The following is an 18,162-nucleotide window of genomic DNA, read 5'->3' on the forward strand; positions in this document are numbered from 1 at the left end:
AAAGAATTCACTGGGATAAGTGTGCCAGACATTCTGAACCCGCATTTAAAGAAATACTAAATTCTTTTAATAGGAAACATACAGTATGAAACAGTTACTTTAATGAAACCTGAGAACCCCTTGAGTTTGTGGGCAAATAGATATTTACTGGATTACAGATGGGATTTGTTTTTCTCTTTATTCAGCATGAAATAGAGATCCAAGAGTTTTAAAATGCGTCTTTCTAGAAAGGGTATTATTTCCAGCACATTTATAAATACAGTGCTTTTATCTCTAGATAAAATTGTCTCTAAAATGAGATTTAAAAGTAAGCTTTTATCCCAGAAATATAACAGAAAAATGCTGCATTTAGTAGCTATTTGGAAGTCAATTGTAAGCAGATGGACAGAGCAGCAGGAGCACAATATCCATCGCTAGACACACCAGTGTTTTCAACATTAGCTTTCCGCAAAATACCATCCACCTCAAAAAAACCCAACCCACTATTTCTTTTGCTTTGCTAAACCTCATAAAGTGCATGCCTACTGCATTACACTTAATTTTTAGTGTCCAGATTTTCAGGTCAAAGGAATGAACGTTCAGCTCAATTCTTGCTGAACCTTTTAAAAGAAGAAAAGCGTGTCAAACCCAAAACCGATGGACAAGCAGAAAGCCAAAATAAAGTTGACTCATCCCTTTCTTACAGCTATATAATTCCCTTCCTGTAATTGCTCGCTGGGTGTTTGGGGATTTACTGCAGTGACGGCAGGTTGAGGACAGAGCGACAGGCTCAGCTGCCTCTGCAGGGACATGGAGGCAGGTATCCTCAGGGACGGTCCCAACATCATTTCCTCTGTGCTGCTGCACCTCAGCTAGATCCCTGTAGGGTAGATTTTGGGACCTGGCAGTACCAGGTTAGTCAAAAACTTCAAAATCAAGGCACCTGCGACTTCCCCTAGTGCTACCTAAAGTGGGGTGCTTTTTGTTGCTTCTTGTTTGGTTTTTTTTTAACTGGAGAAATAACATGCCTGAGCTATAGCTTTCAAAGATGTGTCCACCTTGTGGTGGACATTTTCCACAACAAGCAGTGTCCCTGTATGCTCTTTGTGGGAAAAACATACTCTAAGAGGGATGATAACTGTATTTCTGACTGGCTCCTAGGTAAAATCTTTGGAAATAGCACTTGAAAACACGGGTCCCCACTCTAATGTCGTGCACATCTCAAGCTCGGGGCTGGACAAAATGGGCAGGGAGTGCCTGCAGCTGCGTCAGTGCAGGCAGGATGGCGCTCGGGTGCTTGCGAGTTGACACACACACCCCCCTCAAAACAGCCTCCATGGGAAATGCAGGAACATGAGTCAGGTCTCTGGATTTCCGCACTTAGGTTTAAGAGAACAGTAAAACCAGGCAGGCACTATGGGACTTGCTATGGCACAAGTGAATGATGCCACTCGATGCATTCCTTGACATGGCATGTATGACAGGAGCGTGGCCCCCTGCACTGAATTACATGGGGGGCTATTACCCTGTGAGAAGCCAATGCTAAGAGGGTAGTAAATTCCAAATTAGACCAGAAAATTCAAAATCCAATATATAACAGCTTCCCAACAACAGTCTTCGACATGATGGCGCTAGCATTTGCATTCCCAAGCCGTTCAGCCCAAACACCCATCTGGTCACCCTGGCGCTAATCATCCCATTACCCAAATGACATCCTGAGCCTGCTTCAGCGAGGAAATTTCTCATTCACATTCTCTCGTCCCTCACTCATCATTACTGCTCCTTTGCACGGTAGACTATGCGCTGCTTAATCAGGGAAAGCAACCATTCTGCACAGCCTCTTAACTAAATTCTCAGCCATTGCTGCTGAAAAATTATTTCCCCACCTAATTAGCTTTAAAACAGGAATCAACAGCTGCCACTGATGTGGTGCTGATTAACAGAAGGGCCCACAGCATTGTTACCGAGTGTAAATTTTACTTTACACTTGTATATGTAAACACTTGTATAAGTGAACATGTGTAAGGATAAATATAAATAAGAAATATAGGAAATATAAAGTAAATAAAACAGATACGTAAAAATATAGAAAAACATTAAAGTAATAAAACAATACACTTAATAATCTGAATTAACAGGCACAAAACATCTAAAATCTTGGACCGAGCCTGGGGAGGGGCAAGTCCTATTTGGAATTCCATGTAAAGTGTTGAGATTCCACTGAAATGGAAATTAAAGCTTTGAACTGACTCTAGTATTGACTGTAGAGAAAACCATTTGATGAGCTAATTTTTCTATGTGTCTTATCAAAGAAATTTGTGCAGAATCAAAGTGAAGTGTCTTGAGTTTCACAGCACGGGGGAACAGCAGGTACACAAGGCTAATGCCTTATCCTCCCCTCTCAGAGCCCTAACTTCAAATTCTCCCTGTGGTCCCAGATTAAGGATGTTTTCTGTGAGATTAGGACATAGACTCTCCGTACTTTCTCTGGCCACAAAACCATCCCTGGATGTGCTTAGAAATTCTCCTCGAGGAAGGATCGAAGCCAGTTAATTTGTTAATTAAACCTACAGATGAAGGATATTTGCCAGTGGCACTTAATGCTGCACATCAAGAGACAAAAGTATTGCACTTTCACAACCCCGAGGCAGCTAAACTGCTGCTATTGCCATTCGACACACAGAAAGCAAGACGCGGAGGACAAGCAAGAGGAAGAAGCAGCGGCAAAGTCTGAATTAGCTCAGCAATTTTTTTGCTAGGACTTTTGTGCTCTGGCGACAACTTTCTCACTTAAAGTGAGCTGCAAACGAAACAACTTTTTACTGTTGCTAGAGTTTAAACACAGATACTAGGGGGTTTTGTACAACTGAACTCTCTGTATCTTTGCATTAATATTTAACTGCTGTATTTTTGCCAGGTCAATAGGAAAATTTACAAATAGTCCTAGAAAAGAACTCACAAATCTCATGTGTCCCAGACACCCGGGCGGCTGTGCAGTGCACTACCGTAGAGCTCAGCTAGCTGTAGGAGGGCTGTGTGTCCTGCACGGTAATTAGCCCAACCCTGCTCTGTTCTGGGCAGCTATAACTGGCTTTTCCAAGTTCCTCTACATTACCAACACACCGTGCTATACCCCTCTCAGAGGTCTGTCTGATGCTGCCCATCTTGGGGTGTCCAGCATCTGAAGGGACATAAGGTTATCTACGCTGTCCTCTTTTACCATCTTCCCCTAGCTCCAGTAAGTGGTATTTTAAGCAATACCTTAATGCATCCCTTTCTTACTGGGCCCAAAACAGATGCCAGCCCTCGTGCCTTGTACTGGTGCATGAGAGATGTCTCTCCTGGGACTGGCTTGTGGCAGCTCTGGATCTGCATGTGAAGTCCAGGCTTTATATATTATATTCAGCTTCTCCAATTTCAGTGATTCTTAACTCCTTTTACTTTATGTACTGTGAGTGGAGTGACTAGAAAGGCCAGAGAGTGAACCCATCTCTCTGCCTTCCTTGCACCAGTGCAGGGCACTATCTGTAACCTGGAGTCACCCTTTCTGCAAAGGAAAAAAGCTCACTTCTCCTTTTCCAACCAGTTCTTGATCTTCCCCACACGCTGGCCAGATGGAGTAGAGCACTGAGAGCATGCATTTGTGGGGTCTTACACAAAGAGCACCAGTTCCCTTCCCCTGCAAGTTGCTCTACAACAAAGCGCCATCAAAACTCACTTTATAATCTGCACTCTGGCTCCTGACCTTGAAGCTTCTCCCTCTGCATGCCATTAACAGCACTCGATCCATCCAACTAGCAGACTAGCAAGCTTCAAGCAAGAGAAAGGCCTTCTAAACCTTCATTACAGTGATAATAAAATGCTGACATAGTCCAAAACTATTCTTGCGTACATGGCTCTGCTACCAGTGTTGCTGCCAGAATCATCATCACCATCAGTATTATTACCATCTTTATTAGACAAGATAATCTCAATTATCATTAGTGTTAATTTATTATGCTCATCATCAGCTCTGTCATCAGTGTCATTGGTCTAATCGTTGCTCACAAACGTTTAACAAAGAAAAACAACTGCTAATCTGCAACATTTAAATCAGCTCAGTGAGCAAAAGTAGGAAAATACACAAAACTGTCAGACCTCCAATAGCACTGTTACTACTGACGTTTTGGAATAAGCGTTGTTCTCCAGAAAATGTCCATACCCTTCTTCTACAGAGGCCAGTGGAGGAGTAGCAGGTCTTCACCAGGGAAGGTGGGCAATGACAATCCATCTGCTCCCCACTGTTCAACAGATCCTTGTGCAGAGAAGGACAATGCACAGTCCCCCCGGGCTAGGGAATGACACCGTCTTGGGGTAGGAGACAACAGCGAAGGACAGGAGCATACCTGCGCATTTATCTCCACCCCCCAGTTGCAGTTTGCTGGAATGATCTTTTCCCCTCAATTATTTCACTCCACACCAGTCAACTGCAGCAGCTGAGGCTCTGCATAATTCACAGTAAGGTGCTTTTTGTTGTAGTTTGACAATGGGAAATGCTGGGGTACTGCACAAAGACCGACATCAATGTGTCAGTGATATTTTGTGGTCACTACAGAAGCTCTTCCATTTAGGACAAGTCCATTATAAACCCTTGGATGACCCCCAAACACCTGCAGATGTATTTGTGCAATGAGCCTCAAAGCCTGAACATGAGAGTTACTAGATCTATTTCACATATGCTATATATGAGGGAAAACAAACAAGTTGCCCAGGGAAGCTGTGGATGCCCCATCCCCGGAAGTGTTCAAGGCCAGGCTGGATGGGGCTTTGAGCAGCCTGGTCTAGCAGGAGGTGTCCCTGCCCATGGCAGGGGGGGTTAGAACTAGATGATCTTTAAGGTCCCTTCCAACCCGAAACATTCTGTGATTCTATCATATGTCATTTCAAAGCCAGACGCCTGAAACAGAAGCTCCTGGACTGTCAGCAGCATCACTTCTGCAACACTAGCACACCACGGAGCCATACCAACAAGCCTGCTAACGGCAGGACTGATCCCACAGGCAGCACGGGTCTCCTTGAACCACAGGCACGTGAGCTGACAGCCAGATGTCCTGGTTTGTGTCTCTGGCACAGCACTGGGCCATGGAAGCCAAACTCTTCCCTGACCCAATTGCACAGATGTCGGGGGAGCAGCGGTAGCTCAGGGCTCTCCGTGCCTTTTTATCTTCAGAAGAGCAGCCGCCGGAGGGCACTGACGCACGTGTGACCATGGCTATAAATTCCAGTGCAATGAGGCATTTTGCACTTGTTCCCCTGCGGCACAGGGGAGAACGCAAACAGCAACCCACAGTGGAGCGCTTTTGGCCACGCGAACACGATTCCTCACCGCTGACATCTCCGTGACGGTCATCCACTCGGGAGGGATGTGGAAGTGAGCACCGGCCGAGTCTCCCAACAGCACGACCCCTTGCGAGTCCGCACCTAATTAAGGCATTGTATTAGTCAGAGAAGCAGAAAGAGCAAACAGAAGCAGAGGATGGAGAGCAACCCTGACAGAGCAACAGCAACGGCAGCTGATGGAGTCACAGGGTGACTGGCTACACCACCCTCCATGTGGCGCAAATGTTCAAGGCCCTGCAATGGGATTTTCGCTCCATCTGCAGCAAAAACTGACTAACAGGCGTGTGCCAACAAGCCTAGAGAAACAACTGGGGACTGGGCATGAAAAACAGGAGAGAGGTCTTGCTAATCAGAAAAAATCCTGGTTGTATGCAAGGGCGGATGTGTTATTTCAGCAGAGGCTCTTGCTGTGCAGCGAACATTTATCTTTTACTACCAATAGAATATGCATTAAAAAGTACTTAAACATTTAGGGAAATCGGATTACTCAGGAAATTGCTCAAAGCTCCTTATAACAGAACTGGGTGGTGGATGTGCCACTCATATGAGGATTTCTGCTGGAACAATCTGGCTGCTTTATAATTAATGTTACTTAGCATGTGTAGATCGCCTTTCATCTAAAAACGCTGAAAAGTCTTGCCAGGTGATGGTTCATCCCTGGGATGCTGATTTAAATGTAAAGCAAGGTGAGCAGCACCTGTAGTCACAGCTGTTTGGTGAGGGTGTTACTTGTCCATGTGTGTATACACAGGCACCCCCATCGCTGTCTGGGAGATCGGCCGATGCCATCGCTCCACCTCTTTAAGGCCTTCTCTAGAAAAGTATCAGCATGATTGCCGATATTTACGGCAACGGGACAAACTGGACAAACGTGGATGTTAAACTGCTCTCCTGAACGCCAAGGCCACCCCTCTGGGTGAGGCTTCGGGCACCACAGAAGAGGCAGCGGTGACATCTCTGTTTGCTGCTCTCCTTGATCTGTGTATTTAAACTTAATAACTGAGCTGGCTTTTAAGAAGAAATTACCAGCAGCCTATCCTTTTCACATTTCATCTGTGCCCATCCTCAAGATTAAACAAAAAAACCACACACACTGATTTTGCCATTTTGCCTTTCTCATGAAGTCATAAAGCCTGTTGTCGTTCCCCTACGTTGGCGATGACCCTGAAAATATTAAGATATTTATGAAAGGAATACAAAAGACACATTGTTTCTTGTATTGACTGTAAAGTCTTACCTTTGCAGAATTTCTCCTCGTAGGGAATTCCATCTTTTGGATCCACACCCTGTTGGAGGAGAGAAGGGGCAGATGATAGTATCTATGTAGCGCCTGAAAAATGGCGGTGCAAAACAGAGGCTGAGAATTCAGCTCTTCTTGAATCTTTGCCTGCAGGAAGCACCGCATCATGATAATGATGTTTTCCATTACATTATTTTAATAAGTATATGTACATTTAAATTAATTATAATAGCTATAATTTAAATAATCATAAGCATCAATAAACAAACTTCGCTCATAACTGCTTCGTCTATGTTTCCTTAGTTTTGAATAAATACGGTTTTATTACTTGGAATATCAAAGGCAGTAAACAAATAGGAGGAATCCAAATCAGTTCATAAACCAGAATAAATAAAAAAGAAACATTTGCAGACTAATTTAAAAGGAGGAAAAAAGAGAAGACGCAATCAGGAAGGAAGCATAAGATGTACTTACCCATATGCCATTGCAGTTAGAGTCACTGTTCACATCCCAGTTATCAGGACTAAAACAGAGTTACAAAAGAATATGCAGTGTTACAGAAAAATACATCAAAAGGAGTTTTTGAGGAAATCAGATCCTTTCTGCTATTTTCCATTAAGAATATAAAATAATTAGAAATTCCTTTCTGCACAGAATGGGGGGGGGGGGGGGTGTTCCCCCTTTGAATCTAGCAGAGGCAATTTTTCCTACTAAAACTAATTTAAAGTTAATAATGAAATAATGAAACTTACCCTTTTAATTTGCATATTCACTGAGGGGAAGTGAACGGGGGTGATTTTTGCAGAACACAGACCCTTTCTCCCTGCCCCTTTCCTTGCTTTTAAGTGTTCACTGAAATCCAGCAAGCCTCTCACTCCAAATTCAGTGTGGGGTAACGAGGATTTGCTCTGGCCCATAACACAGTATAATTATCTCGAGTCTCTTTTACAGGGACACTCCATCTATCCAGTCCAAGCACTCTGTAAGCCCATTTCTGCCAATGCAGGTGTCCCTCCCAGGCTGGTGGCACATTATTCTCCCAAGCCCACATCCTAAAACTCACCTTATCTAGTCAAAAGCCCTTTAACTCCTAGGCTATAAAAACAGTCCTGGCCAGCAACTTCTTAACAAACCCATGCTAGAGGAGAGCTTTACTTTTGAAAGAGTATTGAGCCCAGGGTAACATAGCAAGAGTAGGGACCTTGTTCAAGGCCACGCTGTTAGGTGGCTGTGCTCTCCATTTCAGGTGTGCGTGGGAGCCCATGCTCAGGCAGCTGGGAGGTATTCGCCTAGACGATATCCGCTTAGAAGGACACGTATTTAGCTCTATGTTTCTGCCAACATAACATGAGGATTGGATGCTGCAGCTCAGAAGCCAGCCACGTTTGCCCTCCCTCCCTGCTGCTCCCTAAAGCAGGCCCAGCCCGCATTAGCTCAAGTGTAAGCCTCAATGGCTTGGTTTCGCTCCCCACCTTTGCTCTGTCTGGACAATTTTGGCTGCAGACACTTCAGAGAAAGGAGGGAAACCTCTGAACCACCTCTGCCGCTAACGTGCCCCATCCCTGGTCTCAATCATCCCCTCTCATCTCCATCACGGTGAAATAAAGCAACGAGCAGTGACGTGCTCTCTTAGAGGATGGCCAAAACCAAATATGGAGCTCGTTCTTCAAGAAGACACAATCATCAGAAAGCCTTTAAACGAATGAAAAGCTTTACCGTCTGCCAGGGTACATGGTGGTGTTTTTGTCGTCGCAGTCTCTGCCTCGCCAGTGATAGCCCCTCAATGTCTGAAAGCCAGGAGAAGCACACAGATAGGATGTTCATTGTTGCTCTTGCACTTTTAATTTAAAATATCTAAAATGAGAATCTAAGTCAAGGTGTAAGAATAAAACCCAGTAAATGGGTTGTATTCCAGAGTCCCTTTGCTAAGCTTTAATAAATGACACCTTGCACACTTTGGTGCAGAAATAAGACAAGCTGGCAATTTAATTTTTTTTTTTTATATGACTTTACTTCACCTCTTATTAATTCAGTAAACAGACCACTCGGCAGCAGAGCAATTTGCTTCTTCAGGGAGCACAGCTTTATGTGTGCATCTCCTCAGGTGGCATAAATGAATGATTGTTTTTTCATCCAGAAAAAAAGCCACCTTTTATGACAAAAAAATCCTCTATTCACTTCACTCCTATACCTGTTTTCACATGAATGAAAAAGGCTTTGCAGAAAGTAGGAGGAATCTCTTAGACTTTCTCATTATCAAGGGATTACTGTATCAAAGGAAAAGCTTTGCTTACTGGGAAAGTACTAAATTTATCTCCGTCAAAATCTTCAAAAGGCAGTTTATTTCTTATGACACTGTAAAAAACAAAAACAACAAACGCAGTGTTAACATATGGAAGGGAACCTATTCATAAAGGAGAAAAAAAACATGGTAAAGTGTGCAGAAGAATAGCTGGCATGTCGTTTGCAGCTACACATGCAGTTTTAGCTCCGTGCTTGTACTTCAGCAAAGTGATTCTGTCCAAAGGAGCAAATTCCGATTTCTTTCAATATCCGTTGACTGAGCTCTGGAGATGAGGCTGATGAACTCGCGTATGGCTGCAATGTTGAACCTTCAGTCTCTGAAACAAACTAGGACATCAAATCTGTGGAGGAAGTAGCCATCATTTTTGGAAATAAATACTACACTCAGCCTGGCAGAAGTCCTTCTGCCTGGGAAAGAGCTGCAGAATGGGGCCTCATGCTGATGGAGACTAACCTTACTCTTTGTTAAAATACCCTTTCTCATATCCCTCAAGTCTTTACATCGTCTCTCTCCTGTTGTGTCCAGTCTGGAAGGCTTGCAGTTTGCATACCAGGTTACAGCTACACACAAACACAAAATGCTTGTTTTATAGGGTAAAAGTGGATTTATTTTGAAGAAGGATCATATACGCTGAATTCACAGGTGTCATTAAGCTTTAACTGAGGATCAGAGTCTCATCTTGCAATTTCTGCTTCTAGTCCCACAAACTTCTGGCCATGCTCAAACATGTTTGAGAAAAGTATTTTACCTTGATTCGAGCCCTCAGCGATCCCCTAAAGTGCTTAATTACATTAACCTTTGAAAATTACATCTTTTTTTTTTTCCATTGTGACTTTTGTTTCCAGCAACCCTATAGGTTTTAGCAGTACCTGAAGAAGGTCTTAAAATGGTGGTGTCAGCTCTGTGCCCCTTACTTTTTAGCTTGGACACATGCTAGCTTTCACATGGTGCTGCCCAAGAGTGGCATCTCTCTTTGGCTATGGGACACAGCTTAGCTCACCTACATTAAGCAGCCTTTCGTATTTGGCCCAGCAGGCAGCACTCTCTGAATGATACACTAACCAGCCTTTCCTTGGAAAGTTTGCTTTCTGAGTTGAAAGTCTAGAACTCATAAGAGATGTTGAACCTAGCTCGGAGAGCAAAGAGGTGCAATGAGGGTGGATTCCTCAGACTGCAGGAGCATCAGGATAAGAAAAAATACAGAAGAGACAGGTGATGTGCACTCCTGGTGGGGCTTGTAACCCTTATTCTGTCTGTAATCAATAATTTCCACATGCCGCTTTGGGCTACGTCTTCTCTGCAGTAAGGTTCAGTTGCAAGGAACTGGCAGAGATCCAGAGTAGCTTAAAAAGTCCAACTGCCAAACATAGTTTTTGTAGCTACAAAAAGAAGAAAGAAAAAACCAAAGAGAGTGAAAGTGAAAGTGCTTGTGAGAGAGAGATCAGAAGAGTTGAACACATTCGATCCAACATGTGATATACAATTTGATTCCTGCTTCCACTGTCTGACCTCATGGGGCTCAAACTTAGATTATTCGTCCTGACTTACATATCAAAGGTACTTATGAGAGGTTTCATGCTAATCAACCCATTCCCAATAAACTCCTGAAATTTGCAGTTTCAATGAAGTGAGCAGAAATAGGAGAGCAAGTTAGTTTTGGCAGTCAAATCAGTCAAAATATACTGCTGATATACTGATTTATTCTTAGATTTACTTGACCTCTCTTCCAACTCATTGGAGGACATTGACAAATATACTTTAGGAGTAATAACCCAGCTGGTGTCCCAGTCTTTGTCAGAAACTGACTCAAAGTCAGTACTGCCATAAGGTATTTTTCCTGTCCGCCATTCTCCCAGCTTTCTTAAATACCTTGAGATTCCTCTACGCTTTGCAACTGCCACTCAATTCATGTTCCTCACAGAGTGAGGTGCTGGTGGCCTTCCTGCACGGAGCCCTGGGCACAACTGGGTGAACAAATGAGATGGAGAAGTCTCTTGGGTTCAGGAAATGTCAGGAGAAACTTGTCTCCCTCTTGGAGGTGTCATATTTTTGTGTGTGTCATATATTTGACGTTTGTGACCCACTAAAATTATGCAACTATTTTAAGTATTGAAAGAGCACAGGGATCCCTCTGAGGCATCTTACTTACCTGAACCCTGTGCAACCTGGACAGTGGTTTTATGAAGGAAGCCAACAGAAGTAAAGTATAGGAAGCTTTGTTAACTGAGGATGATTTTTGAAAGAAACAAATGTACTATATTCTGTTTCTGGTTAAGGACTGAAAACTTCATACATACTATTTAATCTTCTCACACAGGTTAGCCAGAAGAGGAAACGCACATACACTTGAGAACCCCGTGAAGATCTTCTGGAGGGGAAGAAAATAAAAGAAGATGGATGCATTAGTTCATAGAGTCAGTGTGGCTGGGGATGTTCACTGTCAGTAAAGTCCAAACCTAAATAATGTGTTTTCTGCCTAAAAAAATCTGAAAACTCCAATGACTCCATTAAGGATGCTGCATGCCAGAGGATTTAGACCTGACACAGCAGTCAACTTAAGGATTTTGACTGAACATTTTACAAATCAACTACTCTTGCTTTCAAAGAGCTGTAAAATTAAAAAGGAAGGAAGAAGCTCCTATGAAACTATGTCCTCTCATGTACCCAAGTTATTTTTTTCAGTCTTTGTAAAAATTACTGTTCTTATATTCAATAAACACAATGATATCTGACACTCAGTGCGAAACTAGTGAAAGCAACACATTGTGGGCCAGGAGGCTGGTTTCTACACACTCAGGGAGGGATGGATAAGCCAAAGGTCAGGAACACCCGCAAAGAAAGGAGAAATGGGAGGATCCAGGATGTGCATAGAATGCCCTTGATTTTTTAATGAGATTTTTACCTGGAAATCTCATCACTAGATTTTATCTCGGCCAGACCTGCAAGCTGTAAAAGACAGCTGCTGCAGAATAAACTCTCTCAACATTAGAAGACCATAGCCATGGGCCAATCTGGTTCAGGTTCCAGGTAGTTAGGAGGCTTCAGAAGCTGAAACAGACCTTCCTAGTGAATGCTCAACCTACAGAAACATTGTGCTGCATCGGCAATCAGTCCCACAAACATGCTGCTCATGTGGCTTCACTGTAAGTTCAGGTGGTCTTTAAACACCGAGGGCATTCAAGTGGTCTATAAATACAAAGGGCTAGTCGGCACACACTCTAATTAACTGTATTCACTAAGGCTGCATTCAGCATGTAAATATGGAGCAGATGAGCAGATGGGCATACTCATAACTTTATGCAAAGAAGGGTAATTATTTATATGGCCATAGCACTTCAGAGCTCTGTCCTTGGACGAACTCCCTTGTGTTATAGACTTTATATACACCAAGTAAAAAAAAAGATGATCCTTGCCCTAATGAGATTACAGCCCAAATCTAGCATAAAATAGAAGACAAAGGTTGGATACAGCTCAGGAGAGAACAATGAAAGGCTATTAATCACCGTGAGGGGCAGTAACCCCAGCGTGTAAAGCTCTGGGTGGCAAAGGAGAACTTCGAGACAGCCCTGCAGGGCAGTGAGGCAGTGGTGCCGCAGTGCACAGGGCATTGCCCTGCAGCTCCAGGGAAGGCAGGAAGGTTCTTGCTTGGACAGGTAACAAGGGGTGATGGAGATGAGGGTCTCTCACTGCCCAGAGCAGGAGGTCAGCCACAGATCTCAATATGGAGAGGAGGGCTGGGGTGGTGAAGAAGGGACAGAGCCCCAACTACAAAGATGGTAGCCGACATTTGCACTGGTGACTGAAGTGACCAAGCAGCAAGGTGAAGGTGAAAAAGAGTGGTGCCTTGTGGGGGGAGACCTGCAGTGGAGGTGGAGCTGTAACAGTGCACTTTCTGAAGGATGCAGTAGGGAAATCAAAGGCGAAAAAAAGGAGGAAAGTCGGGGAGACAAAAATCTGCAAAAAACCTCAATTAACTCCGTTCAGCTCTGTCCAACTCACTAAAATGACAAGGCTGGAGTCACACCGGCTTGGAGTGGGCCATGAGGTGGAAGGGGTGTCGGTGGAGTCAAAGGAGAAACCAGAATACAACCACAGTAGTGGATAGAAATGGCCAAAAGCAGCCAGGGAGTGGGGCCTTTCCTTGAGCTGAAAGACCAAAATGGTCCCACTACTGCGGCTCCAGCCGCCCTGTCCTCTTCCCCATCCCTCTGCACCTCTGCCAGCTTTTCTTAAAGAGCTTTGCAAACCTACGTATGCCTTCCTGGAAAGAGGAAAGAAACCACTTCCCCTACCTCCTCCATGTAGGACTAATCCCAGCGCTGCCTACAAAAGCACGAAAGGCTCTTAAAGCTTTCCATCAGGCTAAGATTTGCAGCGTCTCCATTGGAGCTGTCAGCTTTTCTCTTCAGCCTAAGTCACAGCATGCAAAGCCTTTGAAGTTAAGGCATCTGGAGCCAAAACTGTGCCAGAAAGTCAAACTACAGGGCTTGCAATAAATAAAAAAAAAAAAATAAAACCTTTCATTCTGCTCACAGGCTGCATTTAAAGTCTACTTACAGCCTTTGCTGTAAGTAGAATAAAATCTTTCCTGCCATTTTCTCAGCCAGTAATTTGAAAATTGTTGCCGACTGGGTCCCCATTAGTTTCAAAGGAAGACTATCCTGCAGCCCCAGAGACTGCCTGACTTTCGTGGAAATCGTTGGCGTGATGGTGCCCTGGAAGTGGTACAGGTCATGTCGAGTTGGGTTTTGAGGACCAGCTGCAGCAGAGACCCGGAGCACACCAGCCTCTGGCTCCCCAGCCTCCGTGTCCCCACAGCACGTGGGACAATGATGTCCAGACATAATGCTTCAGGGCATGCTTGGGGATGTGCAGGAGAGAAGCTCATCTGCTCTTTGAGGGTGTCTTGGGCTACTCTTAAAAGTAAGCAAGGATCACAGGGTTAAAAAAGCACAGGTGAGCAGGCACCACAGAGCCCTTCCCAGCAGAGCCGGGCTATGACTGCAGTATGTGGTTTTGGGAAGAGACGGGTTACTTGCCCTTGAGTAACATGAGTGGGTGGGCAGGAGACTGGTTCATACCCCCGCCTCTGCCTTGCAATTCCCTTTTGGCTCCCTCTGTGGCTTCCCAGTTCTCCTGCTGCCGGGCTGTGAGTTGCAGGCACTATGTAGTCACGACAGGATTGTACGCGTGGTGCTTGCTCTCGTTAAATGCTACAGCCATGACTCTATTTGTCATTCTTTCACTGCTATTGCTCAAAGATGCCTCTTAGTATCTTCTCCACCCATAAGAAGAGTTAGCTCTAGAGGTGCTCACAGTGATTGATAACACCAATATTTTATTCATTGCCTGTTAACATTCTCTAATGACATTTCCGTAATTATTTTAATTGGCTTTACGAAAAAGAATAATAATGAGTCTCTAATGCTTGTTGGTGTTTGGTTTAAGCCAGTCACTTGCAGATGGCTCACTACTTTTAATGAATGGAGACATTTATTAGATTTCTTTTGGGTTGTAGCCGCTTTCACTGCATCTCTACATCTGGAAAATACCTTTTCTTTTTCCCAAATCCACAATGATACTAAGAAATGCCCAGTAAATCCAACCCCCCTGGAAGCCAGACAGATCTCCCATTCTCATTACCGACAGCCAAATTGTGTCTCTTTTTTATGCACAGTCACACACAGCTGCCAAGCAAAGAGGGGGACAGCTAACTTGCAAGAACCTCTTGAGAAGGCTTTCTGCAAACATGCAATGGGGCAAAAGCAACCGAAATAGCACATAGGAGAAGAATGAGCAGATATAATTTGCTATTTCTGTCCAGCATGAGCTGGAGCATAAAAGAGACCAGGTGAATGTTTTTCTCTCTCCACCAGTGTGGAGGCAGAGATGTCTCACCAAAGACAAGGCCTTTAAGGATCCTCACCAACATATTCAGACATGCAACCCTCTCCCCAGGCAGTGAGAGCACCTGAGCTGCTTTGGCCCTTGCTCGTGTATGTGCCTGGTCAGGTGAACAGACCATGATTTGGCAGCGTTCAGTTTGTGCAGCTGATTTTCTTACCATTTCATCACACGCTGCCACTCTGGGATATGGGGCTCATGGCGGCGTGATACATGCTGTGCTCATTCCTGGAGATCTTTCTTTGTGTTTCTTACTACATTGTTTTTCTGGATTTGAAATGAAATTAACCACAACCCAACTGAAGGGGAAGTTGCAAGAGACCATAATACTTCTAGAAATGTTGTTATTTTTAATTTTCTAGCTTTAAAATAAGTTTCAACAAGGGTCATTACAGGGAACATGCTAGCAATAACTGCAGGAGAGGCCCAATCAACCACATGATACTTGTTTTAATTTTAAATGACTTTGTATTGTGGGTTTAGAAATGCATCGACTGGAGAAACCCATCTATAACCAAGGCCTTGCTGCTTCTAGCTGAGTCTGCTCATGCCTCCTGCTCCTTAATAGGTAAGTAGGAGCAGGAAGAGGCCAAGGGTGTCATGATGAGAGCAAGGGAGATAGAGGGGCATCAGGGCATCAAGCAGCTTTGAGGATAGGGGAAAGTAGAGGCAAGCTGGAAGGAGACCCCATTGCACCCAAAGACTGATGCCAACAATGCCACTCTACTCAGAAGAGCCCGAAAGGATGTGGCATGCATGGCCCACGGGGTCCAGACGGGGTAGCCACGCAAGGGACACAGCCCGATGTGCCACGGGTAGAAGCACACTCAAGGGAGTGAAGGAGCCCTGTGTCCTGGGAGGCAGCACCAGCGTCTCTTCATCCCTGCACCTGCGCCCGGGCTTGGGCTAACAGAGAGGACCTCCTTGACTCAGAGTATCTCGCTGCAGGTGTTAATGTGGGGACTTGCACCCCGGGAAAGAGGATTAGAAATTTTGTGTAATTTGAGCGGAAATCTCAGGCCATCAGTAGCACAGCCCTGAATAGGAAGGAAAATGAATAAGATCCTGCTGGTTGCTTTTCTGCGGGAGCTGAGACCCGGCTCTTCAGCGCATTGTTTATTTCCCGGGCTTGGCAATTTGGCGATTGCCCAAAGGCTAATTAGGCACCTCAATTTTAACTTTTGTGAGTAGCATCACAGTGAGGATTCAGGAAGAAGCAATATGAATAATTTCTTCACAAACAGCAAAAACATTTCCTCTACATTAAGTGCCTGAAGACAACTGGAGCAAACTCTATGGCTGAGCTGACTCATATAAGTGAGCCCTGCAGAATAAAAGCTGCCCTTCCCCTCTCTGCTACCCTTTAGAGATCCTCTATAAATCTGAAAACTGGTGGAGGTGGAAAGATTTCAAATCCCAGTTTTCAAGTTTAGTGGCCAAAGCAGCCTCTCAAAAATGAAGGAAAAATATGCAGAATTTGCATTCAGGCCATTGCTTGAGTTTCAGACAACCGCAAAGTGCAGTCACTGTGCTCTGAGGCAGTGGCTCAGTTCAAGTGGCTCCCACTTACATATGGCTACAAGGGCAAGGCAGGGATGACAAGGGACAAGGGAGAAGCATGAAACAAGGAGGAGCAATAATAAACACCGCGAGAAGTTGGAAGGAAGAACAGAAGCTTCTCTCAATGGAAAAGGCATGTAGGAATAGGACAAGGGGCAATGGTTTTAAACTAGAGCAGGGTAGGTTTAGATTAGACATTAGGAACAGCCATCTGAATATGAGCCAGCAGTGTGCCCAGGTGGCCAAGAAGGCCAACAGCATCCTAGCCTGTATCAGGAATAGTGTGGTGAGCCGGACTAGGGAAGTGATCATCCCCTTGTACTCGGCACTGGTGAGGCCCCACCTCGAGTACTGCGTTCAGTTTTGGGCCCCTCACTACAAGAAGGACATTGAGGTGTTGGAGCGTGTCCAGAGAAGGGCTACAAAGCTGGTGAGGGGTCTGGAGGACAAACCTTATGAAGAACGACTGAGGGAGCTGGGGTTGTTTAGCCTGGAGAAGAGGAGGCTGAGGGGAGACCTCATCACCCTCTACAACTACCTGAAAGGAGGTTGTAGAGAGATGGGGGCTGACCTCTTCTCCCTGGTGACAAGTGATAGGACGAGAGAAAACGGGTTAAGTTATGTCAGGGGAGGTTTAGATTTGATATTAGGAAACATTTTTTCACTGAAAGGGTTATTAAACATTGGAATAGGCTGCCCAAGGAGGTGGTGGATTCACCATCCCTGGAGGTGTTTAAAAAAAGGGTAGATGTGGTACTTAGGGACACAGTTTAAAAGTGGTTTTTGTCAGGGTAGGTTAATGGTTGGACTTGATGATCTTAAAGGTCCCTTCCAACCTCAGCAATTCTATGATTCTATGATTCTATGATTAGGAAGAAGTTCTTTACAACGAGGGTGGTGAGACACTGGAACTGGTTGCCCAGAGAGGTGGTGGAGGCCCCATCCCTGGAGACATTCAAGGCCAGGCTTGATGAGGCTCTGAGCAGCCTGATCTACTTAAAGATGTCCCTGCTTACTGCAGGGGGGTTGGACTAGGTGACCTTTAAAGGTCCCTTCCAACCCAACACATTCTATGATTCTATGATTCTATGAAAAGCATGGGGCAAGGCTGAGTGGGAAATTCCTGATTCTGTAAAAAAAACCCTAAATAAAATCTAAGTGTGCTTGTATTTTGTTTTAAGGCTGGCTGCCTCAAAGGTGCGTTGGGCTAGTACAAGCAAGTGTCTCAGCGTGGAGCTGTACCATGGAGCTCACAGATTATATCCTCAGCTGCTGCATGAATTCCAGACACAAATTTATTACTTGGATGGATATAGACAGTTATGTCTACTCTACAAGCAGTCTGCATTTTTCATGAGGTTTTTCCTGCTCTCCCCATACTTTCATATTTCCCCTCTATTAACTCACTCCCCTTCTTCCCATTGTCACCTGATAGAGCAGATCTATACTGGGTAGGAGTGAGTTAGCATTCAATTCAATGATGATTAGGTGGGTTCACAACTAGGCAAAATAAACAAGGACTCGCTCCTGATAAAATGCAGGTACAGTGTAAAACACCCTAATGACGTTGATTTCTTACCAGGTCCCTGGAATTCTTCATAATCCTTTTTGCTTTCCTTATCGCAGTACTCAACCCCACCTAGGAGAGCAAGAACAAAACAATAAAAAAACCCAGATCAGCCTCACAGTATTCTACCACTTTTTCTTCCTATTTTCTACCTTTTTCTTTTTTAATATATCAGTCACAGCACAAAAATGATGTATGAGTCCGCAAACTCTTCATCAGTTACTTCTT

At 44.5% G+C, this 18,162-nt stretch overlaps 1 protein-coding gene across 2 annotated transcripts in view; it reads right to left on the minus strand.

Moving 5' to 3' along the window:
* Window positions 1-18,162, minus strand: part of AOAH (acyloxyacyl hydrolase) — an 86,680-nt gene that overhangs the window by 37,364 nt on the left and 31,154 nt on the right. For both annotated transcript variants that reach the window (XM_054192537.1, XM_054192536.1), the window contains exons 6-12: window positions 17,947-18,006; window positions 11,201-11,271; window positions 8,893-8,953; window positions 8,315-8,385; window positions 7,073-7,121; window positions 6,596-6,644; window positions 5,345-5,439 (exon numbers count right to left, since the gene is read on the minus strand). In XM_054192537.1, the coding sequence (XP_054048512.1) occupies window positions 5,345-5,439; window positions 6,596-6,644; window positions 7,073-7,121; window positions 8,315-8,385; window positions 8,893-8,953; window positions 11,201-11,271; window positions 17,947-18,006 (456 nt within the window). The remainder of the gene's footprint in view (window positions 1-5,344; window positions 5,440-6,595; window positions 6,645-7,072; window positions 7,122-8,314; window positions 8,386-8,892; window positions 8,954-11,200; window positions 11,272-17,946; window positions 18,007-18,162) is intronic.

The sequence above is a fragment of the Rissa tridactyla genome, chromosome 2 (assembly GCF_028500815.1).
Source record: "Rissa tridactyla isolate bRisTri1 chromosome 2, bRisTri1.patW.cur.20221130, whole genome shotgun sequence".
Lineage (NCBI taxonomy): Eukaryota > Metazoa > Chordata > Aves > Charadriiformes > Laridae > Rissa > Rissa tridactyla.